The sequence below is a fragment of the Lonchura striata genome, chromosome 20 (assembly GCF_046129695.1).
Source record: "Lonchura striata isolate bLonStr1 chromosome 20, bLonStr1.mat, whole genome shotgun sequence".
Classification (NCBI taxonomy): Eukaryota; Metazoa; Chordata; class Aves; order Passeriformes; family Estrildidae; genus Lonchura; species Lonchura striata.
In genome coordinates this window covers 1,130,462-1,150,099 of record NC_134622.1, presented here as the reverse complement: position 1 = coordinate 1,150,099, position 19,638 = coordinate 1,130,462, and the positions used below count along the sequence as shown (strand labels likewise).

General features: G+C 48.4%; 1 protein-coding gene across 6 annotated transcripts in view; it reads left to right on the top strand.

Annotated features, from left to right (window-relative positions):
• Positions 1-19,638, top strand: part of TSPOAP1 (TSPO associated protein 1) — a 75,172-nt gene that overhangs the window by 44,250 nt on the left and 11,284 nt on the right. For 2 of the 6 annotated variants that reach the window (XM_077787463.1, XM_021540380.3), the window contains exons 15-26: positions 2,556-2,665; positions 4,082-4,897; positions 5,400-5,551; positions 7,043-7,609; positions 9,678-9,977; positions 10,254-10,433; positions 13,478-14,596; positions 15,205-15,331; positions 15,474-15,625; positions 16,012-16,174; positions 18,413-18,484; positions 18,842-18,877. In XM_077787463.1, coding sequence (XP_077643589.1) covers positions 2,556-2,665; positions 4,082-4,897; positions 5,400-5,551; positions 7,043-7,609; positions 9,678-9,977; positions 10,254-10,433; positions 13,478-14,596; positions 15,205-15,331; positions 15,474-15,625; positions 16,012-16,174; positions 18,413-18,484; positions 18,842-18,877 — 3,794 coding nt within the window. The remainder of the gene's footprint in view (positions 1-2,555; positions 2,666-4,081; positions 4,898-5,399; positions 5,552-7,042; positions 7,610-9,677; positions 9,978-10,253; positions 10,434-13,477; positions 14,597-15,204; positions 15,332-15,473; positions 15,626-16,011; positions 16,175-18,412; positions 18,485-18,841; positions 18,878-19,638) is intronic. The other 4 variants (XM_077787460.1, XM_077787464.1, XM_077787462.1 and 1 more) reach the window with 4 other exon arrangements.

Sequence of the window (19,638 nt, the reverse complement as noted above, 5' to 3'; positions counted from 1 at the left end):
GGGCCACTGCTGCTGACCGTGACTGCCCTTGTGGTTCAGCTGGAACCTGGACAGTTGTAACATCTGTGGGTTCCACAGCTGTACTATTAGACTGTCCCTCCTCAAGGCAAAGGGCCGGTTTCTCACTAGCTGGGGAAATGCACTCCTTCAGCATCTCTCGTATCTCCTTAACCAGAACCCTCACCCAATCTGGGTGGTTCATTTCTGAGGTGGGCTGTGGGGCAGGGTCAGGCTCTGGAGCAGCAGCATCTCGAGTCTGTGGTGTAGGTGTGAGGGTAGTTATCCAGGTTAATCTTCCCTTATCTCTGAATGCTAAATATAACAGGACTATCAGCAACACCACCCATTGTATGGTATCATTAGCACTTATAAAGGATCTTAACCCTTTGAGAACTGGTGGAGCAGACCCAAAAAGATGGTTAAAAGGTTGAGAGAAAGTTTGCCCAGGTGCTATTTCCTCGCAGTAGGTACCGTTATTAAAGTAACCCCAAAAACATACAGTTAACGTGTGATAGCTATGAATCCATGTACCTGCCTTCCAGAGGAAATTAAAGATCCATGAATTCCTCACCCAATTAACCCAGAAGCCAAACTTGATAACAGACACCGTAGCCTTACTTATAGGACCTATTTTTAGATAAGGGTCTGCAAATGGGAAAAGTATAGCTACGATCACATGCCACCCAAACCAAGGTAAACTAGACCACATGGTGATGATGAAGATGTTTTTACACACAACAAAAAAACCAAATTACTTAAGAACTGTTAATCCTTTTTCCCTCTCAATGCCCTCGAGCCCCACGTTGATGCGCCAAATTCTGTCTCGGTTTGACAAGACAGGAGTCTGTGAAAGAGGGCAAAGCCTCCTGTGCAATAGAGAACGGCAAACCCCCCTCCCTCTGAATTACCAGGATCTTTAAATTAAAAGGCTCTCAGGCAAAGATATGGGAGTGGGAGTAACAATTCTTTACTAGGAGAAAACTAGACAACAATTTAAAAAAAGGCAAATGCAATCGGTACAAACAAAACCAGTGAAAGAAAAAAAAGTCCAGAACCTGAGGGATGCCAGTATCAGTTCTGCTGGGACAATTGCTTCCCTTGCAATAGTTGATGAGTTGCAGCTGAAGTGGTGATCTTTAGAAGGGTATAGTTTTCCTCTGAAGATCTGGTGGCAGTGGGGCCGGTCTTCCTCTGCGCCGGGGTTGCCTCTGAGCTCCGCCGCCGTCGGCTCAGCGCGCGCCGGCTGCTTCGCTGTGAGTGCCGCCGAAGAGAGAGAGAGAGAGCTGCGAGCTGCTTCTCCGGGAATCCCGCGAAGAGAAGAGAGAGAGAGAGCTGCTTCTCTCGGAATCCCGCGAAGAGAGGAGAGAGAGAGAGCTGCTTCTCTCGGAATCCCGCGAAGAGAGGGAGAGAGCTGCTTCTCTCCCCAAAAAGCTACCCCTTTAAACAACAATAGAGTGCTTGGCTTCCCCCCTCTGGGTGGGACCCCTCACGGTGTTACATTTACCAGCCCTTCATTGAATCAGTCAATGGTGTATAAACAAACCATTGCCTCTACAGGGCAAACCATTGTCTCTGAGAGAGATAACAAAAACCTGTCCAACCGGTTTTGCTTTCAACAGATGGCAAATGGAATACAAGCTTATCTTACAACCCAGGACACCTATCCTTCAGCTTTTCCATTGGGAATTGGGAGGAGGAGAACGGGGATGATTCTGTGCTTGTGAGGAGCACATCAGATGTGGTCTGTGTGTTCATGTCAGTCTTGGGACCATAAGGTCTCAGTCAGATTACAGATTACATTGCTTTGGCATGATGAAATCCCTTTTAAGGGGTAAAGAACAGGAATTGGCAGTAGGTGTTTGTAAAGAAAAGTTTTTTTTATGAGGAATATTCCTGTGAAATGAGACCCTCTGATTAGTTTGAGTATCCCTCAGTAGGCAGGTTGGAACTGCCTGGAGTCCAAGCCATGTCACCAATGTACTGTTAATTTTCTTGCTGGTGAAGTTTTCGGAGTGCTGTTTAAAATGTGGGGTTACAGCAGGAGGAGACACCACACCCTCTCTGTGCAGCCTCTTCAGTGTTTGCTCAACCTCAAAGAAGTTTTTCCTCACGTTCTGGTGGAATTTCATGTTTGTTTGTGCCCATTACTCCTTGTCCTGTTGCTGGGCACCGGTGGAAAGCATCTGGCCCCCTCCTCTTGAAACCCACCATAAATATACCTGTGCATTGATAAAATCCCCCTTCTGTTGGCTTTTCTGTAGGCTGAATAGGCCCAGTTCCCTCAGCCTGTTCTCAGAGAAATGCTCCAGTCTCTTCAGCATCTTTTTATCCCAGTTCCTTTGGATGTCACAAGACATCTGTTCTGCTCCTTAGAAGTTATCTGTTACTAAATATTTTTATATGTAAACTACAGTCTTGACCTTTGTCTGTGAAATTTGCTGCTTGCCAAAGTGGATGGATTCCCAGTGAATTGAAAGCTTATCAGCATCACAGCTGTAATGTGTTGCTGGGAAGGTTCCTATGCAAATTAAGTCTTCCAATTATAAATATTTCAGCTACAATCCTTTTGATGGACCTAATGAAAATCCAGAGGCAGAGCTTCCACTGACTGCTGGAGAATATATTTATATCTATGGAGACATGGATGAAGATGGCTTCTTTGAAGGTGTGTTTTAGTAAAATGAAATGTGACTGAACTGCTGTGGAGAGTTGATTTCTCTCCAGAAAATGAGAGAGAAATATAGCAAATCTTGAAACCTCAAGGTAAGGGGTTTCTGCCCAAAGTTAGTTTGTTAGAAGGATGAGCAGATCTTGTTGGAAACAGCTTTATTTATGGTATGAATAAATTAAGTCTAAGCTATGAAATCCTTGTCTAGTGATTTCAGTGGAAATTTTGGCACTACTTTAACCAAGCTCCAGGTTTCATCCCCAATGGTTTCAACTCCCATGTGGTTCCTCCCTCACCATGGAGAGGAAGATGTTCAGCCCCTTCTGCAGATGGGCTATTTCCCTCTTTCCAGTGCCTGTAGTGAGCCAGGAACTGCAGCAGGTGATGGGCTCCATTGCCTCATGCTCTTTTGGCAAAGAGGGGATACAATAATCAACCCAGACTACAGTTGTGACCCTTGCTGGTGTCATACAGTGTTGTTGTTTTGGTCCCTTTTCAAACATGATCCTGGTTGACTAAAAGGTGGATGGAATTGAAACCAAGATTTGTGGGCTGTAAATTTATGCTGAGGTTTTTTTTGTGGAGCCACTTGCTTAAGGGATGATGGTTCCTGATTTCCTGAGGTGCTTTGCAAGAGCTGAGACAAATGCATGTGTGTTGCACTGCTTGCTCTGTGACTGCTCTGCCTCATTTTTCTTTCTTTCTATTCCCAAGCTTATCATTTATTTGTTTGTTTATTGTTTAAAAAGGTTATTCTTTACTAACCTTTTCTGCTTTCCCTGCTTTCAGTTGATTTGCTGTAAGGTAGAGTTTGGAAGTGAGAAGGCAGTGCAGTCCCTGTGTGCTGCTCATCCATGGTTTGATGGGTCTGCACAGACCAAGTGCTGTGTATCTGTTGTCCCCACAAGTCTTATTGGGACACCTTTAGTACAGGAGTTATCTTAAGAAAGAAGGGAGCTAAAAGGAAGGCCAGAGCTAGATGCAGAGCTGGGAAGATGGATTTTCTTGAGGAAGTACTGCAAACCCCAAATCTGTATGGCTGGGAGAAGACATAAAATCACACAGCTGCGTAGTTTGGGAAGGCTAAAAAAGTTAGTGAAAGAGCTGTGATGAGAAAGAATGGGATAATGAAGAAGGAGAGAGCCTTTAGCTAATTACACAACCCAACTTTTTACTTAGTTGGCTCTGAAATACGTGAAGCTGTGAGTTTCCTCACTGTGTCCTTTGGGACCTAACAAGAGAAGCCCTAGGAAATCAGGAAACATTGCCAGGAATAACCTCCCTGAGATATTTTCCACTCCTGACTGCATAGCAGTTTTACTCCGGCATAGATGTTGTGCCATAGTTCTGACAGCTGAGTTGGAAGGCTCAATGGCAGGAGCCGTGGTAACAGGTGTCCTGTTTTTCATTTAGGGGAGCTGATGGATGGCCGGCGAGGGCTGGTCCCCTCCAATTTTGTTGAGCGAGTTTCAGATGATGACCTCATGATGTTTCTGCCTCCGGAGCTGAATGATCTCACCCATAGCTCATACCAGGAGAAAAGTTTGGTCAGTGCAAGCACCAGCAGTGGAGATAAGAGTGAGTTTTCTATTGAAGAGAGTAGCATCAGTCCGTTGGCCAGCAGAACAGAAGGAGACCAGGAGGAACCTGTTAGTCACACAGCAGTGCCTTACCCAAGAAAACTGACTCTTATCAAGCAGCTTGCCAGAAGCATAGTTGTAGGCTGGGAACCACCTCTTTTGCCAGCTGGCTGCCCAGACATCCAAAGCTACAACATCTATGTGGATGAAGAGCTACGTCAGAACGTGAAGAGTGGCCTTCAGACCAAAGCAGTGATAGAAAAGCTGGATTTACACAGCAGGGCTTACCGCGTGTCCGTGCAGACGGTGACGGAGCACGGCAGCTCTGATAAACTGCGCTGCACTTTCTTTGTGGGGCAGGATTTTGGCATGGCACCGACAATGCTGAAAGTCAGAAGCGTCACGGCCACATCAGCAGAGATCACATGGCTTCCCTGCAGCAGCAACTACAGCCACGGGGTGTATCTCAATGGGCAGGAGTGTGATGTGACCAAGCCAGGCGTGTACTGGTACACCTTCCGCAACCTGCAGCCCAGCACCCAGTACGTGGCCAAGCTGGAGGCCCGGCCCATGAAAACTCCTTGGGAAGAGGTGCCCAAGGGGCAGGAGCAGGACTCAGCCATGATACACTTCACTACCCCTCTAGCAGGTACTGCAGACCTCTGCACATGGAGAGGCTGTGCTTAGCTGGCCCTTTGCTGGGAAGCTGTAGGGCAATGGGAAGCAAGGTTGATTAGGTCCCCAAAGCCTGAGATGCTGCACTGTTTTGTCTTAATGTTTTTCTTACTTTATTTTAAAATTTGATTAGCCCTTTTGCTTTCATTTGCTCTGGGATGACGTCCTCTGTGCTGGTTGGAGCAGCTGGTTGGGTAGGGAAGAGTTGGTTTACCATGACTTTGCTCCAAGGGTTGCTGCATCTTCGCCTCAGCTACTTTTGCAAAGTTCTGTTTTCTGTGCATTAAAGCTTTCACAGAACAAGAGCACCTTATTTTCTCTGGTTCTGTTTGACATTTCCCAGTACTGGCCTGGCTGTTGTAGTTCAGTTCTGCAGGGGCAAGTCTGGTTAGGAGTTTGCTCTTTGGTTCTAACTAAGGTTGAGCTTTATGCTGTAACCAGATAAGCAAGAGGAAATTGTGTTTCTTCTCTCACAGGCACGCCTGATGCTCCTTTGGATGTCCAGGTAGAAGCTGGTCCCTCTCCAGGTATCCTGGTTATCAGCTGGTTACCTGTCACCATTGATGCTGAGGGATCTTCCAACGGGGTGCGGGTCACTGGATATGCCGTGTACGCGGATGGACAGAAGGTACTGGCTGTGCAGGGGGCTGGGGCTGCTGCAGAGGGAGCACCAAGTACCACACCTTAAGACATGGAAAGCTAGATCCAGGAAGGTGTCCTGAGGAAGCAGTGATAGTCCCTTGCCTGGAAAGGAGTGACATCAGAGAAGGGACATTGCCTGGGCTGTGTGATGCACACTACAAAAGACATCTGTCTAGATTTTGGAGTTGCTCCTGGAGCAGGACCCTCCAGCAGCGAAACAGCCTCCTCTGCTCAGCCGAGGCACTGGCCTGATCCTTTAGCAAGCACTTAGTCCCCAGGGTGTGGACAGAGCACAAGGACAAGTACACAGCCACAACCTGGGGCTTTCTCTCAAATGTGAGGAGTGAGGTGTAGTGAGCCAGCATAAAGTTGGCATCCCCACAGCGTGGGCAGAAGGGTGGGGGAGAATCTGCCCCTCTGCCAAGCTTAGGTGAGACTCCCACCTGAAGAGCTGTCTCCAGCTCTGGAGCCCCCAACATCAGAGGGCTGTGGAGCTGCTGGAGTGAGTCCAGAGGAGACCATGGAGATGCTTCAAGGGCTGGAGCCCTTCTCTTCTGGAGCCAGGCTGAGAGAGCTGAGGGTGTTCACCTGGAGAAGAGAAGGCTCCATGGGGATCTCAGAGCCTTCCAGGGCCTCATTCCAGAGCCTAAAGGGGCTGCTGGAGAGGGTCTGGGGACAAGGGATGGAGGGACAGGACACAGGGAATGGCTTCCCACTGCCAGAGGGCCCGGTTAGTTGAAGGAATTGTTTGTTCCCTGTGGGGGTAATGAGCCCAGGCACATATTGTTCAGCGAAGCTTTGGCTGCCCCAGCCCTGGCAGTGTCCAAAGGTCAGGTTGGACAGGGCTTGGAGCAACCTGGGGTGCTCCAAGTGGAAGGTGTCCCTGCCCATGGCAGGGTCTGGAGTGAGATGGTTTTTAAGGTCCCTTTCAACCTAAACCATTCTGTGGTTTTAACATACAAACACCCCAGGGTTCAGTGCTGTTATTGATACGAAGATCCAAGGATGTTCTGTATTGAAAATGTCCCGTGTTCTTGTGCACACATGATGTTGTTTGGGGAGCACAATGCAAAACAGAATGATGCTGTTTTGGATAATCGCTCTTTTGTTGTGGAAATACTTTGTCCTCTTCACAGGTGAAAAAAAGAAGGAGTCTGGGAAGTTAGTCAAAAGAGTGGCCTAAAAAAGGGAAAAGCTCTTTAAGGCTTAGTTAAAGGAGAGTTAAATTAGAGAGCCTTAGTTTAAGATTTAGTCAAGGAGAGTTAAAATCTGGAGTAGGAGTGAATATAGTCATACTTTTCAGACTGTTCCATTTCTCAAATTTCTCTTTAATGTTCATTCTTCCTAGATAGTGTGCAGAAGGGTGGAAATTCTGCACAGCTGCTCTCCAGAGAATTGGGTTCTGTCTGAACTTTGGGTTAGGAATTGAGGAGCTGAGCTGTGCACAATAAATAATTCCTTCCTGTTCTGCTTACAGGTGATAGAAGTTACTTCTCCAACAGCTGGGAGTGTTCTGGTGGACTTGTCCCAGCTTCAGATGTTCCAGGTGTGCCGTGAGGTTTCTGTGAGGACAATGTCTCAGTACGGGGAGTCCGTGGATTCAGTTCCAGCCCAGATTTCCTCAGTCCTGCTGCAATCCTCCCACTGCGCTTCTCCTGTGTGCACCACTGTCCCCTCCAGACTGCCCCGAGGGGGCCCCAGGGCTTCACTGCCTACCTACAGCCCACAACACATGCTCCCACTCCAACAGAAAACTCCTGCTGAGAGCTCAGATGCCAAATTGACTGATCCCTCCTCCAGCCCTGTTGGCTCAGCACGGCCTCTGACAGAAAAAGCCTCTTCCCCACCACACCTTCCCTCCCCTAGTGCTTCCTTGGTGCAGGCTCCAGGCACTTCCCCACAGGGATCGGATGCTGAAGGAGACAAGAAATGCCTGAGTGTGCCTCCCCAGCAGGCTGGCACAGTGCTGCCAGGGCAGGGCATGGAGCCTGGGCCTTCCCAGAAAGAGGCAGTGCAGCAGCCGGGTGAAGGGACAGAGGTGCAGGTAAGTGCTTACATCTCCTGCCCAGTGCCAGGTGTGCAGGGAAGGGCAATGGATCCTTTCTGGGGAGTGGGACAAGATGCCACTGAGCACCTTTCTGTGACACAGTGTTGCCTCTGGGCCATCATCCAGCAGTGGCAAACTGTCAGGGAGTTTTGGCTACTGTTGTGTACATGGAAGATGCAGCTCACCTCTTGATTCTGTTTGCTAGCAGATGAGGAACAGAGTGAGGAAAGGAAGAATTTGCAGAGTTAAAAGGTTAAAAGGATGTTCCATGTTAGTCTGGCATCCTGGCATTTCTGTGCTCTCTGACTTGAAGGGACCTTCTCCAGTCTGGTGGGTTTGTATAAGGCAGTGGTAGAGCACCTCAGTGGATGGCAGAGCAAGGCAAACTGGCAAACTGTTCTGACACTGGCTATTTAGAGTTCCCAGTGGGTGAGTGAAATTCCCAGTGATATTCTCAGTAGGGTGGGTGAGTACTTTCAGAGTTCTTTTAGGACAGTAGTGAGGGTGTCTGAGAGCCTTATAATGATGCTTAATGATTGTTCTGTGATGATGGGGAAATGGGCCCTCCTTTGTGGGATGTATTACATAAGGGAAAAGGATCTATTTCCCATTCTGACTTTTGACATCAGAGCTCATAGGAGTGCTTCAAACTGTTAAATTCAGCACAACTTTATTAATCATGGCAGTATGACCTTGTGAATGGTCAGAGTTGGGCTGGGACTTCTGAGAATTGCTGAAGCAATAGCAGCATGGTGGGCCCAAGCCCAAAGGCCAGCTCAATACCCAGAAGAACTGAGATGCTGAGTCCAAAATTTCAGTGATCAGTGCCTGGTCATTTGTAATTCACGATACCTTGGGTCAGCTGCTGGATTAATTTACCCACATTTCATAGAATCTTTCATAGAATCATGGCCCCTCCACGCCTCATCCAACCTGGGCTTGAACACTTCCAGGGAGGAGTGTCATGGTGGATTTGTCCCAGCTTCAGATGTTTGTGGTGTACCAGGAGGTTTCTGTAAGAATGATGTCTCAACTGATGGATTCCATTCCAGACCAGATTTCATTGTTTTTCTGTGAGCCTTTTACCACACTTCACCTGTTTCCAGCATTGTTGCCTCCGGACATTCAGGTGTCTGGTGATGGCTGCACTTGCCGTGGTGCTTTGCCTCCTTTGTAGAGAGCAGTGAAACAAGTGCTCCCAGGATGCAAATCATCCTTCCCACTTAAGGTGTGTCTCTTCACTTAGCTGTGAGCAAAGGGAATCAGGGCAGGAAATCTGAGCTGTGAGATTAGACATGAGATCAGGACCTGCCTGGCTTTTGTCCAGGGGACACTGAGAAGCTTGACACTGCAATGTCTCAGTGTCCCTGGGGTCTGATCCTTCAGTGTTTTCAAAGTGTGCCTGATACATAAGGACAAGGTTTTGCTCCATTGCAAAATGCAGGGAGGTTCCCTTGGTTAGAGTAAGAGAAAGGGGTGGTTGATGAAGGCCCACCTGCCTTACCCTTCTTGTTTCTGGAGCTCCATTCCTCCATCTCCCAGAGGTTTTCTTGGACTGGTTGGAATACAGATGAAGATTTTCTTTTAATTCTCACTAGGTGATCTAATCAGGAGCTTGTTGCACTCTTTGTTTATTATTCTTCATTAATTATCCCTTTCTTCACACCCCAGGAAATCCTGGAGTGATGTCCTTATCTCCAGCTCAGCCCAACGTGCTGGGTGATGTCTAGGCCATTCCTCTGGCAGATGACAGTGGGAAGTGACCTTGTTGTATAGCTTGGACTCTTCTTGCAGCCCTGAAACTTGTTCCTGTCCATACCCATGCGGGCCTTTGCTGAGCTGCAGCACTGGGGTTACCATGTGTCTCCTGGGACCTGAGGACATGGAGGGGTTTGTTCCAGAGCTGGCCAACATTCCCAGCTGCAAGTTGTCTGCCAAAATACTCATATGCCTACAGCAAAGAACACATCAGAGGGTGAAAGTGTTTGGGGTGATAATACTCCATTTTGGTGCATAAGTAGTCTGAGACACCTTCCCTTGATTTCACTGTTGGTTTGTTTCCCAGATGGAGCAACCACGAACCAAAGCACTGGAGCTGGGAAGCCCAATGGACAGCAGGGTGAAGCTCCAAACACAAACCTGCCACATGTGCTCTGTGGAGGAGGCACCCAAAGGTCCCAGTACTGCCATGGAGAAAGAGGCAGAGAAGCACCTGAGCCCAGAGCCTCTGTCCTCCCCCAGCCAGGCTCGGGGGACACAGGACACCTTCCAAGATGGAAACACTAGTGGGAGCAGCTGCCAGGACTTCCTGAGATTGTCTCCTGGCAAGGAGGTGATGAAAGAAATGTCCAGAGTGAAAAGAGAGGTTTGTTTAACCTTGGCTAAATGAGTGTATCCATGGAGAGATGTGAACTGTACTTGACCTCCTGAGTTTTCCAGCCTTAGACAGTGCTGTTCTGCAAGCTGTGAAGTGAGGCTGATGGTTGTGTGTGTCTGTATGTGCCAGTCACTCCCTTGGGTGCTGCCCATTTCTTTCCTACCACACCTGAGCTGTGTGTGTGCTCAGAGAAAGGAAAAATGCTCCTTTGTTGCTGAAATAGAGTCTGGGAGAACTGAGAAAATGTGTTTTGCTTTTCAACAGCAAGAAGAAAAACTGTTGGAAGTGGGCCGCCGACAGTTGACCCTTTTCACTGAGCACAACCGGAGTTCTGACCTTTCAGATATTTTGGAAGAGGAGGAAGAAGATGAGCTGTCTTCAGAAGCTCTGGAAGAGAAGAAATGGGACCAGAGAGAGCCATGTTCCCAGGAGAATGGGGAAAAGGTAACTTGTTCTGAGTGCTGCTTGTGGGGAGCGCCGGTGCAGCCATCCCATGCCATCAGCTCACACGAGGAAGGGGCTGGGCTGAGCCTTTCCCGAGGTTCTGCTGCTCTGCTTTTACTTCCAGTTTTGGCTCAAGGTAGTAAAAACACAAGTTCTTTGGGAGAGGGGGAAAGGTATTTGTTTGTAATAAATGGGTTTAATTAGTTGGAAAAACACACGGTGTGATGTGGTGTTTAAAATCAGTTGGGGGTGATTGAATTCTTAACACAGGCAGTAAACAGGGAACAGTCAACGCTGTCAGGCACAGGATGCAATTGTTGGGGTGTCCTATGCAGGGCCAGGAGTTGGCCTCAATCCTTGTAGTTCCCTTCCAGCTCAGAATATTCCCTGATTCTATGATTATTTGGCTCAGGCCTTGATGCTTTCTGGTTCCAGGGATGGCATGTAGGAGCAGAGTTGTGGCTTTATAGTTCAAATGCTACAAGGGATGAAATCCTGCCTGAGCTGAGCTGTAAATGACCAGCTTAATTCATGCTCAAAGAGTTAAATCTGGTCTGAATGGACCTGTGGGAATGTGATTCCAACTGCATGGCCTGGAACTGGTGTGTAACCATACAGATTACAGCAGTTGGGATGAATGTCCATGAGGGAAAGCACTGAGGGTGAGAGACTGGAAAATTAAAAGTCTTTGCAGGAAGTGTGATATGCCTGGATGGCAAGAAAGCTTTTCACCCTCTCTTTGATTTTTCACATGACCAAAGAACATCTGTAGTTGATGGTGCCCTGTGTGACTGCTGGTCTGCAGGGATGGGGCTGGTAAGCATGAAATGGTAGCAATGTAGTGACTCTGCAGTAAGTTTCCTTTTCTCCTTCTGAAAGATCTTCTGCTTGCCAGGTGAGGGATTGGACCTGCAGTGCAGCACATCAGGAGCCCCAGGAGAGCCTGGTGGCTGGAGGGACTGGGGCTGCCTCTGAAGGTTTTGGAAGGGCTTCCAGTTGTTGGGATTGGACTGGGAAAAAATGGAAGAAAAAAGTTTCCTGGAAAGCAAAAGAATAAAATAAGAGCAATCAAGAACACTCTTCTTTGATTGGTTTTGTTTTTGGTTTTTTTTTTTTTTTTTTTTTGCCTTAATGTTTTTATTTGGTTGGGTTTTTTTCCTGAAAACAAACATGAAAACCCTACTCAGGTCCTTTTGAGCTGAACAAAGTGGTGCTTCTTGACTGGATAAAAGTGATTGTTTTCTGTGCTGGCAGTAACAGAGTGAGGGTGACAAGATGCTGATTTGGGAGAGGATGTGAGGGGCAGGAAGCTTTAGGGCATAGACCTCTCATTACTGCCATATGGATTGAAGGGGATGTGACTGGAATAGGGCTGTTTTCTAGGATTCTGCATATTTAATTGAATTTTCTGTTACCTCAAGATTCCTCAGCCAACTTTTTCAGGATCCAGAGGGTGAAAACACAGAGGGGTGGTGCTTTTAAAATATTTATCCTCAAACAAGTTGTTTAATCGCTGAAACCATTTATTATATTAAAACTCAAAAGCAGAAGCCACAACTTTGCAAACAGCTTAAAGAAGTCTTACTGAACTTTTTTTTTTTGTATTATGAATTCTCCATATTCCTAATGGGTGCTAACAAGGCAGGAGCCTTGAGCATGTGTTCTGTAAGGAGAGTTTGAGAAAATTGAGGGGCTTTTGTTCTAGAGGAGTTGAGTGGGAGTTTTTGTAACTGCCTATTTGTGTGATAGTTAAAAGGATGAGAGCTGAGAGCCAAAGTCAACTTGTTTCTGAGAGATGATACATTAAAAGAGGCAGAAATCATGAGCTATTTCTTGAATATGTTTGGGATATTCATTTTGGAGATGCGTTCAAGCCTCTTACTCAAGAGGGCAGTGCAGCCTTGGGACTGGTCCCCAGAGGGTTCAGGATGTCCATTCTTTTTTCAAACCTCATCTAAGCAAAGACATGGATTTATTGTTGGCTGTACTTAGGAGACTGAACTGGAGACTTCTGGAGGCCCCTTCAACCAATTCTAAACATAATTCAAGACCAAGTTTTGTTTGGAAAAAGCTATAGAGGTTGGAACTATCAGTAGGCAGTTTGTAACTGCCTTTGTTTCTCCCCCACTCTGGTTCAGTTTTTAATTATCTCTGCTCATGGCTGTAGCTTAAAACATCAGTAGCGACACATGCTTTGTAAGCTATTTGTAGGTGCTGTCAGAACACATTAATAATATAATTTGTCAGGGACATTGAACAAGAGACCTCTAGAGGTATCTTCCTACCTAAATGACACTGTGCACCTGGGGATGTTGCCTTTTATGTCACTGTTAATGTGATAAGAAATAAACCTGTAAATTATACAGTTGGTCCACAACAAATTTTAAAATTCAGCAGTGTTGTCCGCAAAATTTTCTGTAACCTGGTAGGCTCTCACCCATCTGCAAGTGAAACTCATGTCTGTGTGGCCCTTTGAGGTAAAGGGTTTTCCTTTGTTTCTCTGGGAACTCTGCTCCTGGATGTGCAGACAGGACCTTGCAGTAGGGCTGCACTTTGCTAGGCGATGGGAAGGGCCCAGGCACCTGACATCTCTAAGGGATGTCCTACAGCACAGTGCCATTCCCTGTGCTCCAGAGAGAGGACCCATGGCTCTGTGGGTGATCCCTGTGGACAGAAGAGCCCACTCAGCTCTGCTGTGGAGTGGTGGTGCCTCTCCTGCCCTGTCCCACCCCAAGGGTGCCAAGCTGAGGGCAATCATTCCTGTGGTAGGATGAGAGGTGCTGCAGGTACAGGAGGGGCTGGGAGGGAGCTCTTCCATGCATTTGCCTTCCTCACTTCCTGCCGCATTGCTGGTTCATCTGATTGCTTTTGCCAGAAGATCCATTGTTCCCTTTGCCCCTTCCCCTTGCTTTGCTGCAGCCACAGCTCCATCCTGCTCTGCTGGGAGGGAATCAGTGTCAGTTTGCCTCTTGTTTTAATGTTTATTTCCTCTCTTTTTTCCTTTGCTTGTCCTGGCTGTGGCTTTTCTCGGGGTCTGGGTACAGATGGATCTTTGTGATACTGACAGCGATGAGGAGATTCTGGAGAGGATCCTAGAGCTCCCGCTTCAGAAGAACCACAGCAAGAAGTTGTTCAGCATCCCTGAAGTGACTGAGGATGAAGATGAAGATGAGGATGTTACAGAAGAAAAGACAGACCTTCAAGACTCCTTGGAAACACAAGCCTACCATTCAGGAAGGACAGAGAAACCACCCAACAACAAGGACCCATTTCAAAAGGAAGATGGGAATAACACCTCCATAGGTGTCTCTGCTCAGACTCCGCAGGGGGGGCACGGTGCTAAGGAGAGCAGAGTGCAGGCTGACCATGCAAATCCTTCCTTTGGCCAGCTGTCTTGCAATCAAAAGAAGGCACACTGGAACTGGGGCTATCAGGATAATGATCCAAAGTCTGGGAGTGGGACAAGTCCCTCTTGGAGCAAGAAGAAGGGGAATAATTATCAAGAGAAGATCCGGAGTCGGCCTGAGATAAGTAGGAAGAGACAGAGTGATCTAACTGAGCACTGCAGTCGTCTACTGGGCAACTGCAGCCAGATGGGGAGCGGGTTATACAGAGCTCCCAGTCTCAGGGAGGAGCTGAATGTTGTCAGCAGTGCTGGTGGGAAGGAGGGGTTGGATTTGTACAGCCGGGCCAAACAAGGCACCTTACGGAAAAAAGCCCCAAGAGCAGTGGGATCAGGGGGGGCAGAACCAGCTGTGATAGCAACGCACTGCCCCAGCCCCAGGAGCCTGGAAATAGACATCGAATATGACTCTGAAGATGATCAGGATTCAACCTGTGCATCCTCCCTGGAGAGCAGGCTGTGGCCAGAGAGGTCCCAGAGCTGCCAGGGGGACTGGAGTGATTGCTCCAGTCGGTCTGAGATTGCCCACCTGGGTGGCAGAAGGGACCTGACCAGGCTGGAGGTGATGGAAGAGCAGGGTATGGAGTGGGTCGGGTCTCCGAGCCGGCACCTACGGTTCTTCTGCCGGGAGAAGGAAGCCTCGAGGTGTGAGAGCAGTTCTGAGGAGCAGGGCTGGGAGCTGGACTGTAAGTCACCTGGCTGGAGAAGGAGGCTTGAACATTCTTCGAAGGGGATACGTAGCACCTCCTTGCACAAAAGGGTTGGGTGACTTTTCCTATTCTGACTTTGAAGCAGCTTGCAGTGGTGCTGGCTTCCCTCTGCTTCCCTGGCCTGCCTGTATCTTGCTTTGTTCAGTGTTGTCCAGAGAAAGAACCCTCCTCTAGGATTGTCTGGAAGACTGTCTAAGAGATTCTGTAGTTCTGTGCTGCTCCATGGCTTTTCTTGTAGTAGCTGCTTCTGCTTTTCCTGCTCCCTGACTGAGTGTCACCGATGCAGTATTCCTTTTCACACTGGGTCTTCCTCCCCACGGCAGGAGGCTGTGGGACCCAAGCGAAAATCCCTGGTGCAGTAAGCTGATTGGTGAAAGCTTTGTGTAGATGCTGACTGTAATGTCATTGCCTCCCGTCGAAATGCCCTTTCCTGCATCTTCACCCGCACCAAGGGGATCGTCACTGGTGCCTGGCAGAGTGCCTGCCTGTCCTCAGTTCTCTTTTCCAACTCCCTTGGTCTTTACAGCTGTAGACTGTCCCTGAAGAGGAATGTTGCATTTGGATGCACTGCTCTTTGTGGAGTGCTTTTGGGCTCAGCGCTGTGCAGGGAGTTGGAAGGCAGAGGCTGCTACTAATTCTCTGGTGGTTCATATTGCAGGCATCCAGTCACAAAGATTCCAGGGGCCCGGAGCCACCCGGCACAGCTGCCTGGCAGGCTCCTAGCAGGAGACGGAGCAGGAGCATAAGAAGAAGGCAAATGCAGAAACCTTTGCTCTCGAGTCCAGGTGAGCAGGAATGGGGAGAGAGGTGGGCAGCAGGAGAGATAGAAGCTCCTGGGAGTAGCTGGGGAGAGGCTGCTAGGCAGTGCCTGGGCCATGCAGTGCTGGGGCAGGGCTGACATTCTCTCTATGTTCCCCCTGTGCACAGGCCTTCCAAGCAGCACTGCTCCCGAGAGCTCTGGCAAAGATGATGGCATTCGGATCTTTGTGGCTCTCTTTGATTACGATCCTGTCTCCATGTCCCCTAACCCTGATGCAGCAGAAGAGGAGCTCCCGTTTAAGGAGGGGCAGATCCTGAAAGTAAGAACTTAGTGAACATCTGCTACTCTATGGCTCTGTCTGGTGTTCCAGGGGAGCATAAACCTTAGGAGGTCTGCAGCTTCCTCAGAGGGAAGTAGAGGGGCAGATGCTCATCTCTTCTGGCGGGTGACCTTATGGAATGGCTGGAGCTGTGTCAGGGAGGGTTAGGTTGGCTATCAGGGAAAGGTTCTTCCCCAAGAGGGTGCTGGGTGCTGCCCAGGCTCCCCAGGAAATGGGCAGGGCCCCGAGGGTGCCAGAACGCCAAGAGCCTTTGGACACTGCTCCCAGGAATGCACAGGGTAGGATTGTTGGGTGTCTGTGCAGGGATGGGCTGGACTGGATGGATGATCCTTGTGGGTCCCTTTCAACTCTATTTCCCTTTGCAGGTTTGTGGAGACAAGGATGCTGATGGTTTTTACAGGGGGGAATGTGCTGGAAGGGAGGGATACATTCCATGCAACATGGTGTCAGAAGTCCCTGTGGAGAGTAATGAGCTCAAGCAGCAGCTCTTAAAGCAGGGGTTCCTGCCTGCAGACACAGAGAGCCCAGGTACTGACTGTGTGTGTGTGTGTGTGTGTGTGTGTGTGTGTGTGTGTGTGTGTGTGCCATGCTCCTGTGGCTTTGTGCTGGAATGTTGGAAGCTCAGTTCTGTTATCATGTGTGGCCAGTGCAGCCACCAAACCCATCTGGAGGGCTGTCCCTGGATCTGCAGCCGGGTTTGGTGGCTGCTCCACAGCAGGGGGATCTGGCTGGATGTGGGTGTTTCAAGCTCTCAGTTCATCCCTGACTCCACTGCAGCATTTGCAGCTGCTGCCACTGCTCCTGGGCCCGAGGTGTGTGAATTCAGCACAAAGTGAGGCTGAACCTTGCTAGGGGCAGGGAAACAGAAGTGTTTGATGAGCAGCTGAAGTATGTGAACCAGAGTTTTCACTCTGTTCCCTCCTTTGTTTTGAAAGCCTGTGACTGAACTCTTGGGATGACCCTGCTCTTGGGTGAGGGAATCTGTGACTTGGGAATGGAGGTGTGGAAGGGGGAGGAAAAGTGTGAGACAACAAGGTCAGCAGACAGGAGTGTACAAGGAGCAGACCTGGTAGTTGGGTTCCTCCTTACTTACTCCCTTTGTGCATTGCAGAGGCTTTCCTGTTCCTTCCCACTCATGTACTCAGACAGGAGAGGGAGCAGCTCAGGCTGGGTCAGGCTCAGTGGCTGTGAGCTGCCCCTGCTGTGAATACTGGTCTCCCTTTGCCTGTCCCTCAGGCCTCCCACCTCTCATCCTGCACTCCTCTGTGCACCATCTACTGCCAGTGCCAACTGTTGGGTCTGCTCCACTTGTTAAAACACCAGGATATTCCTGGTTTGGCCAGTCCCTGTTTCCTTGCCAGTTCAACAGTGAAAAATAGCACAAGTGTTGGTTGTGGCAAAGGTAAGGCCTGACATTGCCTGAGCTGGGAATAAAGCGCAAATCAACTTAAAATAAGAAAACTCAAGGAAAAAAAAAAAAAAAAAAAAAAGAGCAATGCAATTTGTTCCTATTTCTTTGGAGGGAGACCCAGTATCCAGCTCTAACAGACCTTTAAGGTCCCTTCTCACCCAAACTGTTCTATGATTCTGAAGGACTGACACTGCCCAGCTCCTAAATGTTGTTCCCTGGAAAGTTGATCCTGAGGAACACAGGGACTGAAGGAGTCTGATGCTGTCACTGTGTGATTTCTTGAATATGTTTGTAAAGGACAAACATATTTGGCCTCTCCCATGTCTGAGGAGAGGATATTTGAGTAAGGTGTTTTTCACATCCATAGTCTTTCTCTCGTGTGTGTGCCAGAGATGGCAGGATGCCTGTTGGTGGCCTGTGTCCCTCAGTGAATACACAAGGGATACTCTGCCCTGCCCCACTGCACAGTCTTGGAAGAGTAAAGGATTTTAATAGCTCTGAGACTTCTTTAAACATGATGGGTTTGAAAGTTTTGAGGAAGGTGGTGGTAGTCAGTAAGGTGTGTGTGCAGGGAGGGTTTGACACTGATAGGGACACACCTCAGATCCTTGGGGCAGTTTTGGGCCCCTCTTGGTAAGGACACTGAGGGGCTGGAGCATGTCCAGGGAAGGGAGCAGAGAGCTCCCAGGAGCAGCTGAGGGAGCTGGGAAGGGGCTCAGCCAGGAGAAAAGGAGGCTCAGGGTGGACCTTGTGGCTCTGCACAGCTCCTGACAGGAGGAGGCAGAGGGTGCAGTTTGGACCTGATGGTGTTTTTCTAACGGTAGTGATTCTTTGATTCCTAGGCAGTTGGGCTGGCTGTACCTCTGCTGTCTTCCTGCTGTCATAAACCCCTGTCACAGCCTTGTAACTAAGGAAATGCCTTGTAGGGGTTGGTCTGGGCACTCTGCAGGTTCATTTGGGATTTCATCCAGTCCTGACCCTGCTCAGTGCAGAAGGTTTAGCTAGAGACCTGGGATTTTTCAGGCGTTAATGGTACAAGGTTTTATTTTATCCTTGTGGTGCTGCTTCTGAAAACTAAGGAGAAGCAAAGTCTGTCTGCTTTGAGCTGTGGAGTGCCTGAACGGTGTAAGTACAGTGTGGATTTCTCTGTGTATTTGGGATTATTTGGGATGCGGCTTATCTGAGTCCACATATGAGGCCCAGAGGGCTTTGCCCACAGAAATCATGTTGTCAACCTCCCAGGGGAGGCATGTCATCTCCTCTGTCCTCTGTTCACTATTCAGGATGCTTCTCACTTTCCATTCACTGTCTGTTTCTCTTGTCTATTTATTTGCTTTTTTGGTGTTTTTATTAAGGAAATGGCACATTTTCGCCACCTCCACGCCGCCAAACTGTCCCTCCTCCAAAACCCAGACGCTCCAAGAAAGGTCTGTGTCACCCACTGCTTCCTCTTTGGTTTTTGCTATAGAATTACAGACTGCATTGAATTTTTACTACTTGCTTTCAGGACCCTCAGATGTTTGTACGACTGCTAGGAAGTGGAAAGAGAGCCCATCCCTGTGCTGGTGTTAAGTTTTTAAAAACAGTGATGTCTTTTATAGTTTGGAGCTTAACCTCTGCTTCTTGTTACGTTCCTGTGTCCTGGTTACTGGTGTAGACTTCGAGCTGCATGAACAGTTTGCTTTTGTTGTTTGCTGTCTTGGTTCTTTTTACTGTTTATCAGTTGTGTCATGGGGTCACTGTTGGAGATGAGCTCTTACTGATGAGGCATTTTCTTCCCCCAGCAGGGCTGGACAAACAGGAGTACAAGTCTCAGCCAGGTGAGAAGTGCTTTACTGAGGGACAGGTAATGCACAATGGAATTACAGATGTGTTTTATGGTCAAGGGTCAGTGTGACACCTTGTGGTGCTGCTTCGAAGCACTGTAACAAAAGGTGTTAGTTGTTTTCATTTAGTGGTGGATGCAGAATGGTTTGGGTGAGCAGGGGATGCTTGCAGGCTGAGTGCACCAGTTTTGCTGTGGGAAGAGCAAGGCAGTCCCTCACTCATCACATGCTGTAGTCCTTGCAATCTGACAGGGTGCTCCCTCTGCTGATATCCAGAGAGGCCAAGTCTGCCTCTACCTTTGCCAGCCCATGCAGTGCTGACCCAAAGGATGGTTTAAATCCATGAATGTTTATTTTCTGTAGCACCAGACTTGGCTGTAGTAGGCTCAGGGAAGGTCTGTAGGTAATGGGTCTGAGTAGGAAGGAGATTGTGGATTGAGACTTCCCTGTGTGCTGGTCCCTGGCCCTCAGAGGATAGATTTTGTAGCTTAATAGTAGAACATTGTGTAGTGGGAGGAGAAATGTCATTTCAAGACACTATAAAGAGACAGCTGTTCTCTGTATGTGTATGTATATATGTATATATATGTATGTGTGTGAGTTAATAGGAAATGTAAAATAAAACATTCCTGTACATATAAACAAAGGACCAGGATGAGGGGATGGGGGGGATGTCCCCACTTTTGTGCTTATGAGGAGATGAAGAAGATCAGAAAACTGCTTTACCAAATGCCTTTAAAGTCTCTCTCCACTCA